Below are 16,557 nucleotides of genomic sequence, written 5' to 3'. Positions count from 1 at the left end.
GGTAGTAGATGAGTTGGCCCCCACTCTGAAGGAAGGCCCAATTTCCAAGCTGGAGGTGAAGACCCTAGGGTTCGCCTTAGATAATCATCTCTCCATGACTTTGCAAGTAAATAAGGTAGCCGGTAGCTGCTTTGGTCTCCTGAGAGCCCTTAGGAAAACTCTAAAATGGCTCCCGGTGGAGACACGAAGAACAGTGGTCCAAGGATTCATTTTATCATACCTCGACTATGGCAACTCACTTTACCTGGGCCGTGCTAAGTTGGTTATAAATAAACTTCAAATTATTCAGAATGCTGCGGCCCGGACACTGTTAGGCATTCCAAAAATGCAGTCAGCCCGAGCAGCTATGAAAACCCTTCATTGGCTGCCTATAAGTTGCAGAATACGGTTTATGGTACTATGAGCCTGATTTAGATCCTGGCGGATGGAATACTCTGTCACAAACGTGATGGAAATCCCATTGGCCGTATTACGATCTCCATTAAATACAATGGAATTGTAATACAGCGGACAGGAGATCTAAACCAGGCCTTATGTCTTGTACATCGGGCCAAATATAAAGTGGACCCAAAAATACTCCATCAGCTGATTACACCTTATCAGTCCAATAGGGTCCTCAGTTCTAATAACCTTGATCGTTTGGCTATGCCTAGAATAAACCGAGGTAGAAGTGGATGTCAGTCGTTTTTAGGTTGAGAATAGCAGCGCGCAAGCACTTCTTTTCCAACGTGTTGGTATCTATTTGGGCTTTTAACCACGCCCACCTCACACCCATCACTTTCACACGTTCGTAGGCTTGCCTTTCAAAAATCCTTTAATGAAAATGGTAAATGCTTTAAGTTTGTCCCTCCTTGGGGTGTTTTTGTCACTGCCTTGGGGACTGACCCTGTTACATGGATAATTGCACTTTTGCCAATAAGTTTGACTGAGAGCGAACTTCTTTTTCCTTTTGTGTCTCTATTTTGCGCTCATGCTCATGACAGCTGTTGCGCATTGAATCGGCTGGCTTATATCAACTGTTTTTATTTTCAATTTATGTGGCAAGAAAAGTCCATATAGGAATTTACAACGCTAATAGCTCTAACTCAAGCAAACGCAAGACCCATTCCATTGCAAATGCTTTTTTTATCTTGCACCAAATGGAACTCCGTGGCTCTCAACTTGAGAAAATAATTTCTTGAGTTTCACGAAGCAGTTAAAAACTATCTTTTCCTGTAACCAGTTTTTCTTTCTCTTCACTTTTAGCAAATCTCCGAGTGCTAGGAAGCTGGGAATCGGTAGCCGTGCACTTTACACATTTGGTGAATAGAATTGCATAGTTTAGCTTGTAAAGGACTTAGGTCTGGTAGGTTGATCCGTTCCTTGATATGGGGATGAATAGCATTGTTTTAATTGGAAATATTGGAAAAAGTGTATTTCATATTCTTTTTTGATAGCAGTAATGGTTAATAAGACACATACATCAATCACTTCTATCATCTTGAATATCCCTAATGTATCCCAGGCATATGATACCTGTAACACGTCAATCTGTACCAACATATTTTACAACCAGAAGTGTATCACTTTTGTGATCTTATTGCACTATCCTGTTGTGCGTTTGATCTGTGTCATAATGTTATTACAATGCATGTTGCTGGAGGAAGGCCTGGAACACTCTTCCCGTGCTACAGTAGATGCAGGAACAGTGTACAGCAGGGGTCTCCAACCTTTTCTGTAGTTAGAGCTCCTTCTGATCAGTGAAAATCATTGTGAGCTATCGAAGACTAAACAACTTGCGCATTATTACCAAACACCCCCACGCCAAACTTCCTTGACTTTAAATCTAATGTTCATAGAACCAGATTCTATGGTTTGAACAAAATACTTTAACTAGGGGCACTATGACAGGCCTGCCATGTGTGTCAGTGGGAGGGTGGTATTTTGGGATATATGAACGTGTGCATATGAATGGGATATATGTGTATGCCTAACTGAGAGCCGGTGTAATATGTACTTGTGGCACAGGGCATACCTTTCACCATATGTGGCACAAGTGCAAGCATGTTTTTAAATGGGAGAATTATAAAGTGCAAAAATGTGAATAATGTGGAAATATTTTCTACACTTTAAATTTCTCCCATTTAAAAATGATTGTATTTTCCAGTTATAAATATTGCACAGCCTGCTGTTTGTAAATGTAACACTTTTAAAAATAATTTGAAAAAAATAAAATGAAAAGTTTCATTTTCTCTGATTTAAAAGCATTGAGAAATATAAGTTTGTTCTCACTTCCAGTACTGAGTTGACAAGGACTTTTATTTAAGAGTTAAATACCTTAGTGCTTCAATTCTTCACCTCTGTGCCCTGGGTCATATATCTGACTCCAGCTCTGCTCCTTATCAGGCCCTGATATCTGCCATCTGGAGATAATAATGTAGAATAAACACAGCCATCCCTTAACTTTAAAATAAATATATGGCCCTGGACTTATTTAAAAATGAACTCCATGCTGTGCGGTACTCTGAAAGGGTGTGGGAGCTCTGGTAGCTCACGATCAACTGGTTGGAGACACCTAGGGGGTCATTCTGACCTTGGCGGACGGCGGAGGCCGTCCGCCAAGGTACCGCCGTCAGAAGACCGCACCGCGGTCGAAAGACCGCGGCGGTGATTCTGACATTTGCCCTGTGCTGGCGGGCGGCCGCCAAAAGACCGCCCGCCAGCCCAGGGCAAATCAACCTTCCCACTAGGATGCCGGCTCAGAATTGAGCCGGCGGAGTGGGAAGGTACGACGGGTGCAGTTGCACCCGTCGCGTATTTCAGTGTCTGCTGGGCAGACACTGAAATACTTTTTGGGGCCCTCTTACGGGGGCCCCTGCCGTGCCCATGCCATTGGCATGGGCATGGCAGGGGCCCCCAGGGGCCCCGCGGCACCCCCTACCGCCATCCTGTTCATGGCGGGAGAGCCGCCATGAACAGGATGGCGGTAGGGGGTGTCAGAATCCCCATGGCGGCGGAGCGCGCTCCGCCGCCATGGAGGATTCAGACGGGCAGCGGAAAGTCGGCGGTACACCGCCGACTTTCCGTTTCTGGCCGCGGCTGAACCGCCGCGGTCAGAATGCTCAGCGGTGCACCGCCAGCCTGTTGGCGGTGCTACCGCCGACCTCCGCCATGGCGGTAATTACCGCCATGGTCAGAATGACCCCCCTAGTCTATAGCATCTAATGCTCATTTCTCTGTTGCATAAGCTGTCTCACCATTTAGATAATTTACTAATATGCATCATGACAATGCGTGCTTGATCAGTGGCCGATTGCACTGATTTCTATTCTTTGCTCATGGATTGGTTAGTCTAATTGGATTGTGGGCCTGCACACTTCTACGTGACCTCAGGCCTCTTGGCAATGGCTGCTGGTAACAAGAACATGCCTACTCCTTTTGCATGAGTGTGAGAAGCAGGAGTTAGTAATTTTGTCCCCCATACCAACTTCCAGCACTATACCTACATAAAACAGTGCTGGTGATGTACCACCTTACAATGCAGAACAGATGACCCAACTGGAAGAGGTGACATGTGTTCCATCTGGCTCTAAAGGTGCCCTCTATGTGGGTTAAAATGCTGGCAGAATGCTATGAGCATGATACGTTATTCTTATTTTAATCTGTATTATGCATTTCAGATATTACTGATCGAAAGAAGCAGAATTAAGTGCTGTGCTCAAATAGCCCTCTTGAAATGCCGATTAAGATGATAGAAGGTCAAGTTGTTTACCCTATGTTGGACCCTCTTAATAATTTTGTAACTCTTCTCAGAGACTTCACACCATCCCTTAAGAGAGTTTTGGCCACATAGACTTTGAATCTGACCTTTTGTACTCCTCACTAATTACCCTGTTCTGGTACTCTCATCATATCCATTGTGATTTTTAATCATTTTCTGTTTGTTCACCTTAATGATGTTCTCTTTGTCAATTCAATAGAAACACAATTGAAGAGATTCATTTTTGGGACATTCTTATTCCAATTCCTTTTTGTTTCTATTCACTTTTGGCTTCTAAAATAAAATCCATTCTTTTAATGGTACCTGTTTACAGGAGAAAGTGATGCATTATTTTTAGAGATACCATGGGCCTGATTACAACTTTGGAGGAGGGGGTGAATCCGTCCCAGATGTGACAGATATCCAGCCCACCGTATTACGAGTCCATTATATCCTATGGAACTCGTAATACGGTGGGCGGGATATCCGTCACATTTGGGACGGATTAACCCCCTCTGCCAATGTTGTAATCAGGCCCTATCTGTTAAAAATGCACTGGGATCCAACACAGGTCCAAAGTTATTTAATGTTTATGACTTTAATGAAGTGTTGGACCTGCCCCTTTTTGCAGGCTTATCCCCAAACTTTTTGCCTCCTTCCTCCTATTTGTTCTGTGCTGTTTATGTTGGCTTTAGGACTCTGGGCACTTTATCACTGCTAACCAGTGCTAAAGTGCATATGCTGTCTGTTTAAAATGTATTTGTGGTTGGTTTCTCCATGAGGGGTATATTTGATTTACTAATAAGTCCCTAGTACAATGCACGGTGTGTGCCCAGGGCCTGTAAATCAACTTGTATTTAGTGGGCCGGAAGCACTGTTTGTGTCACCCACATGAGTACCCCTGTAAACATGTCTCAGACCTGCCACTGCAGTGTCTGTGTGTGAAGTTTTAAACTGCTATTTCGACCTCGCGATTGCACGTACTTGCCAGGCCCAAACCTTCCCTTTTACTACATGTGAGTCACCCTTAAGGTAGGCCTCAGACAGCCCCTTGACAGGATGCAGTGTATCTAAAAGGTAGGACATGTACTGGTGTATTTTATATGTTCTGATAGTGAAATACTGCTAAATTTGTTTTTCGCTATTACAATGCCTATCTCACCCACAGGGTAACATGGGGATTGCCTTAAATGATCTTTTAAGTATAATTTCCCATTGGGAGCAGATAATAGTCAGGAGTTAGGGGTCTCTAAACTCACTTTTTAAAAATACATCTTTTGGTGAAGTTGGTTTTTAAATTGTAAGTTTGAAAATGCCACTTTTAGAAAGTGGGCATTTTCTTGCTTAAACCATTCTTTACCTCTACCTGTCTGTGGAATACACGTCTGGGTAAGGATGAACAGTGGCGCTGTTTGTGAATTCACTCTAGACAGTCACACAAAGGGAGCTGAGGTGTGCCTTGTATATCCTGATGGGTCATCCTGTGCTCGAGTGGTGGGCAGTAGTGACTGGTACCCTAAACATTTGGTGGAAAAACCAACCAGACATTTAGGGTACCAACCGCATGTAAAAAATAAAAATGCACTTACCCTCTTGGCTTGCCTCCTTTGGTCCTCGTCCCTCGGTGCCCTGAGTGCAGCAGTTGAATGCTGCACTCCAGTCTAGATGCTGCTCTCATGCTGCTGATAATGTTAGCAGCATTAGAGCAGTGCCAGGATTGACTGGAATGGGCTGCCTCATGCTCCAGCCGGCACTGGAGGCCTGTGCCTACCCTCCACTCAATTGTCTTAGACAGCTGAGTTGAGAGGTTTACGCTGCGCAAGTAAGGCTGGCTGTCGCAAGGCGGCCGGCCAAAATGACATGCGCAGTGTAAACTGTGGAGTGAGCATCACTCTCCTGCTGCCAGTCAGCAGCAGTGGACCTGCCCCCAAACACAGCTGGGCAGAGGGAAAAATAACATGGTAATAAATGAATTTTATTTATCAAACTTTTTGTGGCACTGGCAGCAGGGGGGTGACACTCCTCTGCCCTATGGCAACAGCCACTGCTGGTGGTGGGAGGAACTGCCACTTGCACCTAAATAGGGCTGTGCCCGTCTTTACACAAAGCAGTCTCCAACCCCCTGGAGTGTGTCTGGGGCCAGGGCAGGAAAGGAAGGGTCTTGTGCATTGCAAAGACTTTTCTTTAAAGTTTGCCTTCTTCAAAGACAGAAATGGGTATAAGTACTGGACCTCTGACCCCACAAAGTTCGAATCCTTCTGGACTGAGGATACTCTGCCAGGAAGAAGAGCTGGATGCCGTAGGATGGGCGACCACGCTGCCAGTTGCTTTGTTGTGCTGGCCTGCTGCTTGCTGCTTCTGTCCTGGGAGTGAAAGGACTGGACTTAGCTTTCTACATCCTGCTTCCAAGGGTTCTCCAAGTGCTTGGACTGAGCTTGGCTACTGTTAAGAAGTCTCAAGGACATCAAAGACTTCATCTGCCAGCACCTGGGCTCTCTTGCTGAGAGTCTTGACTTGCTAAGTGGTGCCAAGTCCAGTTCCTGGGTCCTTGGGAGCGAGTTCTGGTGTAACCAAGAAAAGACAAAGTACATTGACTCCAGAGCGACTTCGGAACTGGCACCGCTGTGCAACTCCACGCTGCTGCCTGCACTCAGCGGGGACCACTGCTCCTGTGCAATGACTGCACCTGACACCACAGACCCGATGCTGCCGCAGCGCCTCCAAAGTCCTGCCACAGCGTGAGTCCCGAGTGCCGTATTATGATGTCCAGGACACCCAACACTGCCATAGTACCTGTGGCCCTGTGGTGTGCTTGCAGGACCATGAAGTCGACGCCTGGCGTTTTGACCTGCTGTATTCATCTAACCGCCGGGTCATAAGGAACCGACACCTCCCCACCGATGCTGCATCACTTTCCCTGCCTTGCAATAAGGAACCAACGCCTCACCTCCCCTGCCTAGCAGTAAGGAACCAATGCTGCACCGGCTCTATCGGCGCCTCATCTCCTCGACTCCGTGCAACATCTTTGTGTCCTCGTTTTCCAAGGTACTGGGGTCCCTGCAACCCCATGACAGGCCCGCACTCCCTTGCGAGTGGCATCACCCGGTTGGGAACAACTCCGTCAAGATATCGTGATAGCCCCAGTTGGAACTATTGTGTTTCTAAACGCTATACTAAGATTTAATCTTTCAAATTTTGTATCTTTGTTTGTATATGTTGGAATTTTGTTGTTTTCATCTTGTTTTCCTCAGATAAATATTGGCTGTTTTTCGAAGCTGGTGTGGAGTACTTTTGTGGTGTTTTCACTGTGTTACTGTATGTGTGTGTACAAATACTTTGCACATTGCCTCTGTGATAAGCATGACTGCTTGTGCCAAGCTACTAAGGGGGTGAGGAGGGGTTATCTGAGCTGTGTGACTCCCTTACTCTGACTAGAGTGAGGGTCCCTACTTAGACAGTGTGCAAACCACTGCCAGCTAGAGATCCCAGTTCTAACATGAAGACACCCATGAGTGAGATCTCGGATTGGATGTAACTTTCTCTCTTAGATTCTTGTGAATCTTTAAACTGCATAAGTCTAGGTACTTTTTTAAGTTTATAAAAAAGATTTGCACTTTAACCTCATCACCAGGTGTATTTTATCAAACACTCATCCATCTGATCCTAATAGTGTATTTATTTTTAGTGGCAGACCGAATCCTCAGGCGGACCCACTTGCTGCAACTGAATAGTCGAAGTTACCACCTGGAAGTTAGTAGAGATGTGGAAACCACGTCTAAGACACAAGAGGTGAGTTACAGCTTATAGGCAGATGTAAGTTGTGATATTGAATTGGAAGAGTTTGCCACTAGTGTGTGGATTCTTCACACAGACAAAAAAAAAAAACAGTACTTTTGCAGAGTACATCTGTTAGAATCATGTTCTCTGCACAAGATCATCCTGCCACCTGGATGTGCCTGGAATTATGCAATAAAATTAAAAATAAATAAAAAGCTCATTGGTCATCAATGCTGCATCTGTAATGAGGTCACTTTTTGATGTCAGCTGAAAACATGCAGTGACGCATGATCATCATTTAACAACACAGTTTCAACAATATTGACTTCACCAGTTACAGAGCGTCTTAACATAGACCATGCCAGTAAATACATTTTACTGTTCATAACACTATACAACTCTTATCAAGACCCTGCTAAGACTGCCATCACCAACATTATGCTACTGTTCTTCATCCCCTAGATATCTCCGACCTTCAAGGTGGTATAGTATTTGAGGGGTCTACTAGTCTAGTCAGCATTTCTGCCCACTTAGCAAGGTCCTTTGCCACTCTATCATCCCTTTTTCCCACTTTCATATGCTGTTCCTCTGCCACTGTTCATCCTATTAGGTCCTTTTTTCCATGGGGCTATCCGTAGGGCTGTGGGGCATGCCCAATGTGTCTCAGTTTGTCTCGTCGCCAGGATTGTTCCCAATGTTTCCACATGTGTTTTTATTTATAGCCCCTCTAATCAGGAAATATTCTTAATATGCATCGCTTTATGAACCATTTGATCATTGCACTGGTGGCTGTTCTCAAACTGTTTACCACTTCTCCGACAAACTCCTCCAGTGGAGGATAGCTCATGTTATGCACAGGAAATCTGCCTCCATCGATCCACACCTACAGCAGGCAGATAATTTATTAGGATCAATTATTGCCAAATTTTTGTGAGTAGGATAAATTTTGTGTTATACGTGAAACTATATTAGCTTAAATTGCTCATTATGGAAAGTGTGTTTATCTTGTTTGCATGCTTTCCCCTAGTCTATTTCAGTCATCGATTCCGAACAGTCCTCTGCCCCTCTCTCATATGCCCTCTCAATTCCTCCTTCCCCATCAAATACAAGTGCAGCATAAAGTTGCATTATTAGTTGTTTGCTCCCAGCCAAGTCAGAGATTTGCTCCAATGGGGCCTTTGGGAAGGTGTACCAGATATCCCTGGTGGTATCGCTGATTCTTACATGTTGAAAAACTGCATGAAACCCAGCTCAATCATTTCCTGCACTTGCTCAAAGGTCATAAACTTTCTGTTTGAAAAAACATGTTTCCCAATATGCAGCAGCCACCTCCTCTCATTTGAGGAAAGTCATATCTTTTGTCATATGGAGGAAAGGCTTGCAGGAGCATCACAGCATATCATCCGCAAATGGAGCTTTCCTCAGTACAATAGACTCTGTGCCAAACCACCCTCACCTGTCTTATGAGGTAGGGGTGCGCCTGTGACGTACCATAACCCATCTTGAAGACCTCAAGCAGCGTTCATACATGCCTGCAAGGAAGGTTCTCCTATTGACTCCTGTCCTTGAACCATTGTACTATGTGCTGTAATTGTGTTGCTGTGTAATAAACATGGACTTCTGTAATACATACAGCCAGCCCAGAAAAAACACCACTTTCGCCATAGAAACGGGAGCCATTATTATAGATAAGGGTAAAGTTTATCAGAACTCCACTGAACATTTTAGACCCTCTAAAACCTTTCCCATATTAAAAGTGTAATAGGCCTTAGGATCATGAGTGATCCGTATCCCCATGTACCTGAAGCTGTTTGTTTCCTGCTCTAGCCCTAAGCTCCGTAGGGGGTTACTCTCATTGCTCCTGATCCCGCCCAGAGGAAAGAGCCTCATTTTACTCTGATTTGTTTTCAAGCCAGAGAGTTTGCCACATTTTTCCAACGCAAGCAGTTGAGGTACGGAGCCATCTGGTTCTTTCAGACAGATCAATGCATCGCCTGCATAATGTGTTATAGTCCTTATCAGGATACCCCAAAGCTGAATTACCTCCCATAGTTGACCAGCAAGAGGCTCCACGACTAGCTCAAATCGCATAGGAGCTTGCTGATGGCCATGTCTGGTTCCCCGCTCCATAATCCAAGAGTAATAAATAACCCTCTCTCTTTGTATGCATCCTAGCAGTAGAATCCATGTTACCACTCGTCCTTCCTGCCCTTTCTCAATGAAGTCCCTGGTGATGGTTGACCCCCCCCCCCGGCACAGTCCCTCTGCTTCCAATTATCTCATATTTAGATCACTCTTGTTAAATCTACACTTGGGATTTATAGTGATGCAGTGTGAATTTTCAGTGCCATTGTGATTTGACCGAACATGCTGACACGATACTCACCTGTTTGCCTCCTAATCAGTCGCTGCTCGCCAGAGGAGTGGGGTGGGAGACACACAAAACAATGGGACAACTTTGAATTTAAAAAACAATTACCTTACTGCGAGCCACTGCTCCCCCGGATCCACTTGCAGGCACAGACTCCCAGCCTGCCCTTCGGCCAATCCTAACACTCTTCTCATGCTGCTGGCAGCATGAAAGCAGCATTAGGATTGTCTGGAGTGCCCTGGCTTGGCGCTCTGAGGCAGACTGATACCCTCTGCCTGCTGCCTCCAACACAGTGCCAGGTTGGAGAGAGCTCATTGCGCATGCATGTTTGGCCATCCTGAGACGGCCGGCCAAACGCACATGCTCACTGAGGGGAGTGCTGTGCACTCCTCCTCCATCCCTGTCACTCCCCATGGCCACTCCCCTTTAACAATAAAAGGATAATAAACAGTTTATTATTGTTTTATTGTTAAAGGTTTGCAGCATCTGGTGCTGGCGGGCAGGCGACACTCTTCTGCCATCTGAGGAGCCGCCGCTGCTTCTAACGGTATTCCGTTTTCTTAAGTGCATGAGATCTTGGCACTACATGTCTACCGAAGTCACACAGGCAGGGGCGTTTCCTTTTTAAGGAGCATCCTCTGTTGCCGAGGTGCTTCGCATCGACTCTCCAATCCGTGAGAAAGATCTTCATATGCCGGCTTTTGGTTGCTGCTCTTTGAGCACATTCTTGAATTCCCTGCGCTTTGAGGTTAGACGAGCCTCATTGGATTCCTTCAGTCCTTCCAGACCCTTATTTCCTTGTTCGCCCAGACGCTGCACCTCTGCGGCCATTGGAATTCTACAATGGACTGCTTTCTCTCAGAAAGTTACTTGTTCAGCCCTGAACTATGTGGAACTTCATGCCCTGCTTTTATCTCCTGAAGCTCTGTGCACTGTGCCAACTATTGCTTAGCTCTTGCTGAACTTTCAGGAATTCTCAGCTCTTATTTACCTGACTTTAGGACTTGTAGGTTGTGATCTTGTACCCTTGACCCTCTTCCACATATATTTTTCCCTTACCAAGACTTTGTCCCAGTATATTTCCCTATGAAATATAATAGGGATATTCTGATGTTGTGCATGATTTTGGTGCATTTCTACCAGTAGTCCTTGAGTGTAAAGCATGTTTGGTGAAAAGCTTAGTTGAGTGGGATTATTGTCAGATTGTTTAGAAAACGGAGTGTGGGATGGGCTCATGTTTTTTTCTCTTTTTGCTGGTCATTATTTCACCCTATTGTCTCTTCATGTGTATTATAGGAAGAAGCTGTTCAATCTTCTATCCTTGTGCAGACATACCTATCAGAAAGAACTCCTGGTATCCACAGTGATAGCTATGTTGGCATCAGAATTGGTTTTTCCTTCTTTTTGTCTCTTACCCCCTTTCCCCTTAGGGCTTCGCGCCCACACTGGTATTGCTTTTGTGTAGAGGATTAGACTCGAAGTGAGAGGACGGACTATCTCTGTTCCTTTGGATCCTGGTTTTCAGGTGAGTGGGTCCACGATACTCCACATACAACTACTTGATACAGCCAATAAAAGTGGGTTGTAAACGTAGAGACTTTAAAACCACTCACACCACCGTATCAGAAGTGCATTCTATGCCTACAGTTACCTGGGCACAGCCTCACTCTGAGGACTCTAACAAGCGTATAATGTGCGTTAACGGCCTTATTGAACATTGTGCTGCTGCCGGTATAATGAGAGCCCTTTGGACGTTGAGACACACTGTATCTTCTTTCCCATCTCTAAATCGGCTGATTGGATCAGAAAAATGGAGGCGAGAAAACTTGAGACAACTTCATTTTCAGAATACTCACAAGTGTATTCACCATCATCGCCAGTAGTCAGTCTTGATGTTCTGAATTGCTGTAGTTCTTTACCACCTTCTTTGTCTCAACTTCTAGTTCCTCCAGCAACAACTCCACCTCTCTTTCTCTCGAGAAATGGCAGTGCCTTCAGGGGTCACTCTCTAATTAGCCCACCTATAACATCAAGGAGATCTAAATCTCCACCAGAGAGGTTCAGATCTTGGTGTAGATCAAGATAAAGAGCAAGCTCCAGATGTCACTTTTGACATTCTAGACAAGCCTGTTCTTCAAGATACTCACCTAAACACAGATGTAGCTCCAGGATGCATTCCTATTCCAGATTGATGACGTCTGACACAAGGAGATTTTCTCCTCCTTTGACTAACTCTTCTCCAGTCGATGACAAATCATTTCAAGTAGTACTCATACAGTGAGCTGCAAAACTGAACATTCTGTTACCAGCACCCACAACAACAATGTTGTGATTTTTGAAACCCTTCATCACCACTGATCATCATTAAGACTACGACTGATAGTTCCGGGCCTATTAGATGCGACTATAAAAACTATTTCCTAAGTTGGCTTCAGCAAAAGCTGCACCATCCAGGCTAATGAAAAAATACAGACCTCCCTAACAAACCCCCTGCGTGCAGATCCTCGTTCTGATTCTCTGGTAGTCTTGGCTGAAAAAAAAGTCCACACTACTAATCCTCTGTCTGCAGTACCACCAGACAAGAAGAGTGGGAAATGTGGCTCTGTGAGGCGTGAAGTATGTAGTCAGCAGCTACTAACATGAACTTTGCAACAGCTACTGCCCTCCTTGGAAAGTACGCCCAGTCTTTATGGGACTCCCTCCAGCAATTTGTGGACGATCTGCCAAGAGATTGCAGAAAGGGTTTTGTTGAAAATCTGATTAGCCTTAAGAAGACATTTTTAGCTTTGATTGAAAGCCCTCACAAAGGAGTCTCAGGATTATCAATCTGCCCTGATCTCATATGACTTTATTTGGAAGTCATACAGACGATGAGATGGCTTGGATGAAAACCTAGATGGTGACCCTTAAAGTTTTTGGACTGAAGAAATGAAAGTAGTAGCAGGAGCATTCTTACCTGCCTTATGAACGCTGCTTTGACCCTCAGAGGGTGATCCCAAGGTCACCAACAGCAGCAGCAAAAGCCTTTCCAAAAACAGCAGAGGTGACACCCAAAAGGAAGAGATGGTCACCAAACTGCTTAGGCAGGAAAACCTCTAGCAGAAAGAAAACAATGAGCCTCTACTTCTCCTTCTTCTCATATCCACTCCTGTGGTGCGAAGTATTTCCAATTACTTGGACGAATGGCTTTAGTTTGAGCTGTTGAATACAACTCTAGGGCGAGGTACTTGAAGGGGAAAGGCCAGGCAGTTAGACATGGAAAGAAATCAGGTTTAGTTGAAGCTCCAACAAGGTGGCAGAATTTTCAGAACACCAAGCCTCCAAAAACAAAAGAGGGTCCCTGATGTGTAGAACACATCACTGCATAGCAACAGAGCCACCAAAATAATTCTCCATACATGACATGCCTTTGGCTGGTCCAGTGCGCACTTAATGCTTCAGTGACAACCTTTAACGATTATAATAAAACAAATTACCTAGCTAATGTGAAGAAAAGCTTCAATTCTATTATGGACATGTAGGTGAGGATTATGCTTCTCATCTTCAGTGTATTCTTCCAAAAGCAACAAACAAATATTACAGTAACAAACTACTTTTCCCTTGAGAACTCAGGAGTCCTAAACGTCAACCAGTAGAAGGTAAGATTCTCAATAAACCTGCAACTCCAGGACCTTTCCCCTCTTTCTTCCTGCAACAGAAGCCATTTCCTTTGCATGCCCACTATCTGTTCTGATCCTTTATGACAAAAAAGTTGCATTAGTCCTCAAATGGTAAATGCACCTTTGAAGATGATCTTTGACGTGTTTTTAATATGTAATCATTTAAGATGATTATAAAAGTGTATTTCAAATAATCCAGAATTTTTCAGGAAGACATATTCCATTCAGCAATACAATTTGTAACCCAAAATATAAAGATATGATACTCCCTTGTATTTCTGGGGATGGGAAGAACTCATGGTCAGCTGTGTCGGTGTCTGGGTGGGATAATCCTCTCCACCGTGACTATAATAGAATTGAAACTTTCCTTCAAGTTAGCTAGGAATTTTTTTATTCTGTCAGGATTAGAGGCTTAGATTATGCTATTTCTAAAATTAGTCACAACCAATAATGCCACCTTCCCCATCGGTTTAAAGTAGAACTGAGTAAAGGTGGACTCAGAGGACGAGTCAGCTACCCTCATAATGTCTTCAAATTAGCTTAAATGCCTTTTAGGCTATGTTAGAGTGGGCCCCAAATATAGATACATTGCAAGTGACATCATTTTGCATAACAACCATGTAGCAATGTTTGGAGACGTGGTTTGAAAGGTTTCTTAGTGAGATTAAGAGTTTTTGTACCCCCGCTGGTCAAACTCTTCTGTCATACTCTCATACTCCTTGACACACAGAACAACACAAATTTTGCAGAGTCCCTGGATTCTGGGAAGAAGACCATCTTAACCTTTGCGTTACCTACTAAAGATAAAAGCAGTTCCCTGGGATGTAAACATCCTGCCTGTAATGTCCAGGACTCTGACATTGAATACCAGCTTGCAGGATATCAAACACAGAAGCATTCCAAGCTTACCAGATAGTTTTTCCTGTAATGAAGATTGTTATTGTGCTAAGAAAGAATTCAATTCAAGATCTGATTCACATCCCAGAGCCCTGAGTGCCTAGGGTGAGAGAATCAACATTCTAATGCCTGTAAACAGTCTGCACAGCATTGGAAGCTCTCGTACGGTTGTCTTGCCTATAAGGTTGTGCCCTGCAGACGTAGCTGATCTAGAAGTGTTTACCGACCTGTAAGCTCTTCCTTGAAAAGTGTAAAGAGCAGTAATGTTGCTTCTAATATAAATCAACCCATTGCGTATTACAAACATTAATGAATACAAAAAAAATAGAAATAAAGTGAAATAAGGGCCCCTACCCCCTCGCCCCTGACCTGGCCCATTCCCTTCTAGCCATCAAAAGCCTGGATTTACATGCATCTTGATTCCCCTCATCTGTCAGTGTCCAAATTTTCCACAGTTGTACAGGATAATGGCTTCAACCTTTGTCTCCTCTCCCACTAAGTATGAATTGGGTGTGCGGGCTAGCCATGCTCAGCCATTTCTGTGAGCAATTTAATAAGGTCTTCCCACTGTTCTACCATAAGGTGTTTACTCTGCCCCAGTCTTTCACCCATGTGGAAGGCTCTGCCATCCGCCACACCCCATTTCATCACCTTCTTTTTCCACCGGCACTGTGCCGGGCCTTCAGGAGACCTCTAATGCAGTGGTTCCCAACCTGTGGGCCGGGGACCCCTGGGGGTCCGTGAAGCCTTCTCAGGGTGTCCGCGACTGCTTAAAAAATGTAATCATATTAGGTCCCAGCTATCAGTAATGACTCCGTGGGGGTCCCCGGGTTCCAATAATGATTCAGTGGGGGTCCCTGGGCTCCAGTATTGATAAAATGGGGGTCCACAGAAGTCAAAAGGTTGGGAACCACTGCTCTAATGCATTGCTATCGGTCATTTAGCGAGTACTAAGGCCAGAGATAGGAACTTTGAGCCAAACCTGCCACGCTCCAGTGGTGGGTACATGCCTAGGAGGCACATTTTGAGTGCGCGGGGGCCTTCCCTTTTCACCACCATTTCCAGTGTCCAAGTAACAGCTTGCCAAAAGGTTGCGTGCACCAGGCATGCCCATGTCTTGTGGGAAAAAGTCTGCATCCGTCAGGGACCGGGTAGGGCAGCTTTTGTCATCTGTGCTACTGATAACATTCAGTCTGGGTGGCGTGTAGGTAACTGAAGTGCGAGCACTTGAACCTGATGTTTCTGGATACCAGTTTCAGGTGCTTTAGTACTGCAGCCCATTCAGTGTTGTGGAAGTCTTTTCCCACTGCGGCTTCACAATACAGTACACCCTCTTCATCAACATCGGTGGCAGCGTTATAGCCAACATTGACTTATATTACCAGGAAAAAGGCATGTGGCATTCATTGTGGTGATTCCCAACCACCCCACCTATCCCTCCAATAATAGTGTTAGGGTCTGTAATTCCCTTAATCAGTTTTCCATTGTTTTTTCCTTTAGTCCTCTGGGCCAAAAAGTACTTCATCTTCTTCTCCTCCTCATTAACCTGGCTACTAACAGTGCAGCTTATTAAGGACCTCCGTCTTTAAGAAGAATTATTTTAAAGCTTCCATAACTCTTGTCCAGTTACGAAGTGACTGATGTAATTGATCTGCAAGATCCTTATCAGGCACTTTATCAGCAGCCAAATAAGCTGTCCTGCTCATTAAATCCTATATCGTAGCCTTTAATGCATCCCATTCTACAGCCACATCCGCAGTATTTTCATTAGTTGAGAAAAAAGATTCATTCTTCGTTGATAATGACTGAATAGTAGTATATTCGCTCAGCAAAAGTTTGTCCATAATCTATCTCCTCTATATATTGGGGCCATTCAGCGGGAATTTTGAAACAACTACAGAGTGGTTCGAAAGAAACACACACTTAATGTTGTTGAAAAATATTTGGGATAGTTAAAAGGGCTAAAAATAAATCTATCCTTCAGGCTGACCTATTTCACTTTGAAAAACATTAATACACTTTACCAGTCGGGTTCAATATTTGCCACGCATTTTGTACTCCAAGCCCAGTACAGAAATCATGGAAGGATCTTTTTGGTCCATTGTTTGTATGAA

At 44.5% G+C, this 16,557-nt stretch overlaps 1 protein-coding gene across 2 annotated transcripts in view; it reads left to right on the top strand.

Annotated features, from left to right (window-relative positions):
* The window catches only part of LOC138261667 (uncharacterized), a 247,701-nt gene that overhangs the window by 124,767 nt on the left and 106,377 nt on the right, over nucleotides 1-16,557 (top strand). For both annotated transcript variants that reach the window (XM_069210896.1, XM_069210898.1), the window contains one exon: nucleotides 7,425-7,528. In XM_069210896.1, coding sequence (XP_069066997.1) covers nucleotides 7,425-7,528 — 104 coding nt within the window. The remainder of the gene's footprint in view (nucleotides 1-7,424; nucleotides 7,529-16,557) is intronic.

This window comes from Pleurodeles waltl, chromosome 10 (assembly GCF_031143425.1).
Source record: "Pleurodeles waltl isolate 20211129_DDA chromosome 10, aPleWal1.hap1.20221129, whole genome shotgun sequence".
Taxonomy (NCBI): Eukaryota; Metazoa; Chordata; class Amphibia; order Caudata; family Salamandridae; genus Pleurodeles; species Pleurodeles waltl.
This window is presented reverse-complemented; position numbering and strand designations above follow the sequence as displayed.